The sequence below is a fragment of the Mus musculus genome, chromosome 2, assembly GCF_000001635.26.
Source record: "Mus musculus strain C57BL/6J chromosome 2, GRCm38.p6 C57BL/6J".
NCBI classification, from domain to species: Eukaryota; Metazoa; Chordata; class Mammalia; order Rodentia; family Muridae; genus Mus; species Mus musculus.
In genome coordinates, this window is record NC_000068.7 from 181,183,059 (window position 1) to 181,190,920 (window position 7,862).

Below are 7,862 nucleotides of genomic sequence, written 5' to 3' on the forward strand. Positions count from 1 at the left end.
CCTGTGGTCATTCATAGGAGAAGTGGAGTCTGCAAGTCAGCTGCTAGCCAGATCAAACAGCCAGTGGGAGGTCACACTTCAGGGCTCCTAACCGTGGCTTTCCAATATGAGCCATGACCCAGGGACTGGTCAACATCTGGAGCTGGACTGTGATGTAGCCAGCCTCACTAGGAACCTCAGAGGAGGTAAGAAAGGATGAGGTGTCTACTCTGAGGTCATAGCAAACTGTCTGCACAGATGCTAGGGACGACCTGAGGACAAAGCCCCATGGCCTCTGTCCACACACTAACCAGCATGTATAGAGGTCAGAGAACAATTCTGTGGAGTCAGTTCCCTTCTTCCACTTTTATGTGGGATCCATGGGCCTAACTTAGGTTACCAAGTTTGCAAGGCAAGAGTGCTGAACCATCTCATCAAATAGCATTTTTCTACTTTAAAGAAAGAAATTATCCCATGCTTGCTTCGACAGCACATATAGTGAAATTGGAACAATGCAGAGATTAACATGGCCCCTGCCCAGGGACAACATGCAAATTCATGAATTATTCCATATTTACAAGAAAAAAATTAAGACTATCCCAGAGCTGGCGTAATGGTACATGCCTGGGCCCTCTGCACATGGGAAGCTGAAGCAGAAGATTCACTTGAGCTCAAGAGTCTGAAGCCAGCCTGGATAGCAGAGTGAGAACTCATCTTAGCTAGGAAGGAAGGGGGAATGGAGGGAGAGGGTGAGGGAAGGAGAGAGACAGACAGACAGGCAGACAGATGAAAGACGCTCCCTTCAGACTCTACTACAGACGCTGATCTTGACACTGAGAATGAGGTGGGATGATTAGGGAGACCCAGATCATAGCCAAGGGTGGCGTGGGAGAGACAGAAGGCCTTCTTGTCCAGCTGGGGATAATCAGCTGCTGGTCCCCCACTGTGAGCCTCTCCATTGAAGCCTCTCCCAGGCATATCCATCCAAGCAAAGCAGTTAGCTTGCCCCAGTGTGGGAAACTCTCATGGCACTTCTTCTTTCCTTTCCTGGGTGCTGACCCACCATCTGGATCACAAACTCTGCTCCTAAGAGGATACTGTAGGGAGAACACCTGGCAGGAAGTGGGCACAGCACATCTGCAGCCTTAACCTGTCCAACACAGCAGAGGACTATACCTCTAAACTGTCCATCCCTGAGACAGCCAGAAAGGCCCCTGGTGGGACCCAACCTTACTCCCACAGAGCAGATTCAGAGAGGCTGCGTATCTCCAGGACAGCATAGCACAGGCTGTAAGACATCCACAAGCTACATACATCCTATTTCCTGCTGGAAATGGACAAGGCACCTCCTTCTGCACCAAACAGGAGGTGGGACCAGGCTTGACCTCCTTAATAGACCAATGTTCCATAGTTCCTACTAGACTCTGGAACTTTGCAAACGCTGGGCAATGTGAGGCTGGTCTTACTCAGCCTCTACTTCCTGAGGAACAAGGGCAGCCATTGCTTCTTCAGTGAATACATCTGTGCATTCTGGCCTTTTGATGAAGAGAGAGATAATCCAACCCTGGAAACAGGTGGCAAGGCTAGAACCAGTCTCAACAGAAGCCCTGGCAGCCCTGTCCTCCCCTCCCCCCATGGAAGCCCTAAACCCCTGTATATATGTACTACATATATTGCCTGAAACCCTAGAGGTGGCCCACACTCATATCTGACTCATCTGTGTCCCTGCTGAGTAACCACCATGTCTCCAAATCAGGGCAGATAGTTCACACTTCAGATAAACAGTGTTAAGTTCCAATCCCAATCTCAAGTTTGTGCAAACTGTACGAGGCCTTCTTCCAAACCAGTTTACAGTTGAATCCTGACAGTCCCTCCCCTCAGCCTGGTCTCTCTGGCCTTTGTCTGAACCACACAGGTGTTACATAGCTTTTCCTGGGGAACACAACAAGTATCTGTTCACTGCAGGCAGGACGTTAATGACAGACCAAAGAAGAAATTCCAAGTCTAGCTTGTGAACCAATGAGTTTACTAGAATTACTGATGGAAGCGTGGGTATTTGGTGGTTAATCTTAGCAGACTTGATGGGAGTTCGAGCCACTATGGAAATGAGCCTTTGCACATGTTGTCTGTGAAGAAGTCTCTAGATTGGAACTGAGGTGGGAAGACATTCCCCAAATGTGGACAGTGCCATCCCATGGGCTGCATTCTTGAATAAACAAAGAAAAGGAGAGTGAGGTGAGCACCAGCCATCATCTTTCTGTTTCCTAACTGCAGACATGACCATGCTGCCTCATGTTCCTGCTGCCATGATGTCCCTCTGCAACAGACTGTATGACAATGAGTAAACTACTAAGATGTAAGGGTCACTTACAAAAGTGAAGGTGACTCAGAAGCTCAGTCACAAGGCTCATATGAGGCTGAGTGACAAGTCAAGGAGGCTGCTTGAGTTTCCTGGTTGCAGTCTACTATGCTGGAGCGTCCCCTTGTCCCAGCAATCAGTTACAGTTTATATAACCTGGAGAAGAGTGTGGCAAGTGTTGGTAAATCTCTTGTGAGTTCCTGGAACTCTCTTGTAATTGTTTGTTTCGAGACAGGCCTTCTCTATGTAGCCCTGGTCATCCTGGAACTAGCTCTGTAAACCAAGCTGGCTCCGAGCTCACAGAGATTCGCCTGCCTCTGCTTCCCAAGTGCTGGGATAAAGGCGTGTGCAATCATCAGCAAGTCCTTGTATTCTTGGGAGGTTTTATTTTTCACTCATCTCATATGCAATACATCCCCACAGCAGCCTCCCTTTCTCCTTCTCCCTGACCTTGCCCATCTCCCATCTTCCCCAGATCCATTGTTCCTCTCTTTCCCTTCAGAAAAGAGCAGGCATAAGAAGATGCAATAGAACTAGGCATATATCCTTTACTTTCTTTTCAGAGGGAATTTTCACTACAGGAAATAGCTAATAACCACTGGAGATGCCCATGTACTTGACCAGGACAGTTCAGGGTAAGTCATAGAATCTGAAGTACATAACACTATGAAGACAGAAGTCTCACCCTCCTGGTGTCACCAGGACGGTCCTTATCAGTGGCCTTACTCACTTGTACTGCTGTCATGTCAACTGCCCCCACCTCTTTTTCATTACACCTTACCCATCTCCTTTATGATCTCTAAACCAGCACCCCTACTGGACCATTTCTTGTCTGGTTTTCCCGAGCCTGGATCAATGCTTGCACAGAGTAGGTCTCAACAAATCCAAGCAAAGGGTCCCAGCCAAGCAGCCTTGAGACTTCGGCGACACAAGAGCCTCCTCCTGGGATCCTACTAGCCTCAGCCTAGTCGGTTCTCCCTGAGCCTCCAATGAAGTCCAGCATCTTTGGTTATAGGAGAAGCATGCTGCACGAAGCTGGCTCATGATCCTCTCGGTCTGACAGAACACAGGCTGCTGAGGAAGGGAAGGGTGGGCAGGGCATGCTGGCCAGCCCTAACTTGATTCCCCCCAAACATGAGTCTCCGACCAACAATGGAAGCTACTAGAGACTGTCTCTGTTAGAGCTCTCTCTGACCCCAAGGCTTCGTCTGTCTTCCATCACTCCTCTCCAAACAGAACACAGGTTGGGAATGATGAACAACAATGCGAGTCAGGACTTGAAAGACAGACAGCTCCTCAGCTTACCAAGGGCAGGCTATTCCCTACAGGACCGCTTGGGGGCTCCAGGCACCATCCAGTGAGCCCAGAAAACAGAGATTGCGATGGTAGGGAGGTGCGCGGCAACAGCTTGTGCTTACTTATGTTAAACAGATCCACTCAGTCAAGGGTCGGAGTGAGGTACGTGGAAAATAAAGCCTGCGGGGACCAGCGAAAGCAGCGGGCAGCCCCAAGTAAAGGGAACAAGAACACCAAACAGGCTGTACTACATGAGACCACATCCGAGAGGGTGGCACAGACTGAGGGGCACATGAGATTCTTTAACCTCTTCTATCCGGGTTCGAGTCCGAACCAGGCAGGAAAAAAGCAGCAGAGCTGGTTTCGACTGGAGCGAAACCACAGATGTTTGATCAAGGAGGTTAGGGCCAATGTGGAACTTTGCAGAACCTAGCATTGCAGAAGGTAGGGTGGATTCTTGCTCCGCTCGGGGTGGAGTCTAATAGGGAAGGGCGGGACCACTTCGTGCTACTTCTGGTCTATCAGGGGAGCTCAAAAGTCTCATGGGTGGGCCCGCTGTGAAGCGGGAGGGGCTTTGACGCGCGCCCCGCCTCCCAGTGGTGCGTCTTTTGCGGTGCAGGAAAGCTACTAAGTACGCGCGTGCGCATAGCGCGCGTGGGTCCTAAAGTGGTGTTTCGTGGGTTATCTTTGCAAATGGGCTCCGCGGCCTAGCGCCCTGGTGGCCTAAAAACGAAGCCTGCAAGGAAGGGGTTCTCCGCCGAGGTGAGGGCAGTGACGAAGGCAGCCGGCGGTGGGGTGGGGGAGGCGCGTCTTCTTGGGGCCAGGAGCAGACAAAGCCCCTTTGTCTCACCACGCAGCCGGACCGGGCTGGTTGGAGCCGCTTGGAAACCTGGCACTGTCAGGACCCGGGAGACTCGGGGAACCCTCCGGTGTGCGGTGACCAGGGCCCACATTCTGCTCTCGTCTCCGCAGCGCCTCGGTCCTGAAGCATGGCAGCCATCCCTTCCAGCGGCTCGCTCGTGGCTACCCATGACTACTATCGGCGTAAGTAGCCCCTCGCCAGCCCCGCCCAGGGCTGGCCCAGGGCCCTGTGGCTGACCCGCCTCCCCTTCCCAGGACGCCTGGGCTCCTCGTCCAGCAGCAGCTCCGGCGGAAGTGCCGAGTACCCTGGGGACGCCGTGCTCCAGTCCCCGGGTAAGTGCAGAACCAGCCAGCGGAAGGGCAGAGTTCACGTCCTAAGGCGGAGTGGGGTGGGGGATGGGTAGCGTGGAGAAGGACTTGACCCCATCGTGACCCTCCTTTGCTCCTCAGGTCTTCCCAAAGCCGACCCGGGCCACTGGTGGGCCAGCTTCTTTTTCGGGAAATCCACACTCCCGTTCATGACTACAGTGTTGGAGTCTCCTGAGCGGTGAGTCCATCTTCCATGTGGTTGTGGGGGTGGCCCCAATTAAAGCAAATGCCGACCCAGTGACCTATGCTCTCCTTACAGCTCGGCAGAATCCCCCCAGGTCTCCAGAAGCCCGATGACCTGTGGCCTGACTCCTGAAACCATGAAGCAGCAGCCAGTCATCCATTCTGGCCAGACCAACCCCAGGGACCTTTCCTGACCTATCAGAATCTGCAGCCTGCCCAAGCTGAAGTGGTGCTAGGCCAGTGCCTACCCTCTCGACCCTCCCTGTAAACTAGGAAGGCTGAACAAGAGAAACCAGTAGAAGCTGGAGAGAGCCCCCTCTTGGTTCACAGCACTGAACTTTCCTGACCCCATAACTGTGTCTTGGCACAAAGCAGAAAATAAACTCACAGCAGCCACCCTCCCCTGGTATGTTTGAAACATTACTGAATCCAGCCTTGCTTCCTGCTGGATGCTATACTGCTCCCAGGCTTTCCTGACAGCTCCTTGAGACCCTTCCCAGTGATACCCCTGCATCTGGTGAGATACCCTCTCAAGTGGGCCTGGCCCCAGGTAGACAGTCCAGGGGAAGCTGGGCCTCTGGCTGAGTTTGGGAGCTCTCAGTTCCTACACAGGAACCTGGTGGGTGATCTTGGGTCAGGCCCTCCCCACTACTTGCTGCACGGCTGGTTCCCCAAGGTTGGGGATACTAGCTCAGACTGAAAGAGGGTTACAAACACAGGAAGTCTAGCCTCTAGGTCAGAGGGCATAGGAGCTGAGGGGGGTGGCTGAAATGGCAAGGTTAGGGTGGAGTCTTAGGTGTGGCTCAGCAAGCCTTTCTGCTACCTCACCTGGTAAACAGCTGCACTCTCCCCAGGGAACTAAAGCCTGTGCCTCTGACTGCTGAGCCTCCCTCCTGCCTGCCCTCAGGGTATCCGGAAAGCTTGAAGAAGGCTGCCCTTAACTCCCAAACAAGTAGTCCAATGGAGGAGGCTCTTTTCCCCTTTGGTGGACTCAGAACAGGAAATGAGTTTTACTTAGGCCAGATGAAGCTCACAGAGCTGCTCCTTGTCAGCTAGAAGCTAGGGACAGCCAACAGCTCCAGGCGGCAAGGAGAGTGGTTCCATCTTCCCTTCCCCTTTGTGGATTCTCTGAAGTCTTGTCAGATGTACAGCTGCAGCTGGCAAAGCTGAGAAGTGAGTATTTTAGTGACTTGCAGAAGGGTTAGAGAAAAGTTGTAGAGAATAATCAGAAGTATAAAGAATGACGTTAAGATGATAGTAAAGGAAAGATTTTGGGATCTACTCTGATCTTGAGTGATAACCCTCTGAAGAGATAGGCCTAGGGCTGGTTACACTGTAGGTTCTGGAACAAGCCCTGCAATCTCAGCAAAGCCAGGCTGACATGTTTACAAGTGCTGTCAGGCACCTGTGTTTGTTTGTGGTGCCAGGACTTTGTTCTCAGAAAGTGTATTCAGGTCAGGCTGCCACATCCAAGTTGTACCACAAGGTTTTTGCCAGAAGCACCTGTAGGTTTGGGTAGCTCCCTCTTTGAAAAGTCCCTGAGGCTTCTAAAAGTCAGCCCTTCTCATAGTAAGGCATTCTAGGAACCAGGCCAGTTCTTCCCACAAGGCCTTACTACGATGATGTCACCCTTAGTTACTGTAGTAGTTACTCAGTCTACCTGGAGCTGAGGAGAAAGCTCAGGTGGCAAAGGCTTGCCTTGCCAATGAGAAGACCTGAGTTTGAATTTTGGAATCCCCATAAAAGCTAGATGCATTGTTTTCTACCTCAGTGCTGGGGGTACGGGCTCGTTAGGCTAACGATGAGAGACCCTTTCTTTAAAAAATGGCGCACACCTTTAATCCTAGCACTCGGGAGGCAGAGGCAGGTGGATTTCTGAGTTCGAGGCCAGCCTGGTCTACAAAGTGAGTTCCAGAACAGCCAGGGCTACACAGAGAAACCCTGTCTCAAAACAACAACAACAAAATGGCACCCTAGGAACAACCCCTGTTGTTGTCATCAGACTGACATGCAAATGCAGAGTACCTGGTAACACTGTAGGTTCTTAAAAAAGAAAATCAGGGGGATAAAAGATACATATTTCACCTTTCACAGAGTAAGCTGGAGACAGCGAAAAGATTTCCTTTAAAAAGCAAACACTTCAGAACCAGCAAAACTTAAAGTCATTTTTTAAAATTTAGCTCTCGGGCTGGTGAGATGGCTCAGCAGGTAAGAGCACCGGACTGCTCTTCCGAAGGTCCGGAGTTCAAATCCCAGCAACCACATGGTGGCTCACAACCATCCGTAAGGAGATCTGACTCCCTCTTCTGGAGTGTCTGAAGACAGCTACAGTGTACTTACATATAATCAATAAATAAATCTTTAAAAAAAAATTTAGCTCTCGAGCCCTTTATCTTTCTCTCCCCTCACCCTCTCCATGTAGAGTGTCCTGGCCTCAATCCTTGGGGCCCATAAACTTGCCTTCAATACAATCTTTAAAAAAAAAAAATTAAAACATCAGTCCACTGATAATGAATTCTTATCTAGAAATGGCAGTGAGCCCACCAGCTTCATGTATAGAAACACTGAGACAGGTGATTCTAAGATAATGTGGGCACCTGTCGGATGTAAACATCTGGAAGAAGTTTGAGACAGCTGGTAGACACTTTCCATCTACAGGAGTCAAAGTAAACATTTGTGAAAGAAAATTAAGCCTCAGCTAAGGAGCTAACAATTTTCTGTGGCATGGCTTCAAGTATGACAGGAATATAACCAATGACATTCCTAGATATACCAAGTTTTCCGGAAATTTCTACATTAACACCTATAAGTACAA

The 7,862-nt window shown here is 50.6% G+C and overlaps 1 protein-coding gene and 1 non-coding gene across 5 annotated transcripts; both read left to right on the plus strand.

The window, feature by feature from the left end:
- Positions 1–453: 453 nt before the first annotated feature.
- On the plus strand, positions 454–557 carry Gm24892. The gene has a single exon (XR_003954157.1). It is a non-coding gene; the product is annotated as a U6 spliceosomal RNA (small nuclear RNA).
- Positions 558–3,763: 3,206 nt separating this feature from the next.
- Positions 3,764–5,446, plus strand: Ppdpf (pancreatic progenitor cell differentiation and proliferation factor). 4 transcript variants are annotated; one of them, NM_025598.3, is made up of 5 exons: positions 4,189–4,396; positions 4,492–4,678; positions 4,751–4,828; positions 4,946–5,042; positions 5,124–5,446. In NM_025598.3, the coding sequence occupies exons 2-5, from the start codon at positions 4,624–4,626 to the stop codon at positions 5,239–5,241; spliced, it is 348 nt and encodes a 115-aa protein (NP_079874.1). In that variant the 5' UTR covers positions 4,189–4,396; positions 4,492–4,623; the 3' UTR covers positions 5,242–5,446. The 4 variants fall into 4 exon arrangements, 3 of the variants coding, with proteins under 3 accessions (NP_079874.1, NP_001343356.1, NP_001343357.1); NM_001356427.1 differs by having other exon boundaries at positions 4,607–4,678; NR_151465.1 differs by lacking the exon at positions 4,189–4,396 and adding an exon at positions 3,764–3,796 and having other exon boundaries at positions 4,607–4,828.
- The last annotated feature ends 2,416 nt before the right edge of the window (positions 5,447–7,862 follow it).

Excerpts from the sequence above, each read along its gene's own strand:
- Ppdpf (NM_025598.3), top strand. The coding sequence starts at position 4,624 with ATGGCAGCCATCCCTTCCAGCGGCTCGCTCGTGGCTACCCATGACTAC. Across the intron at positions 4,679-4,750 it reads TACCCATGACTACTATCGGC|GACGCCTGGGCTCCTCGTCC; the intron begins GTAAGTAGCCCC and ends TCCCCTTCCCAG. Across the intron at positions 4,829-4,945 it reads CGCCGTGCTCCAGTCCCCGG|GTCTTCCCAAAGCCGACCCG; the intron begins GTAAGTGCAGAA and ends TTTGCTCCTCAG.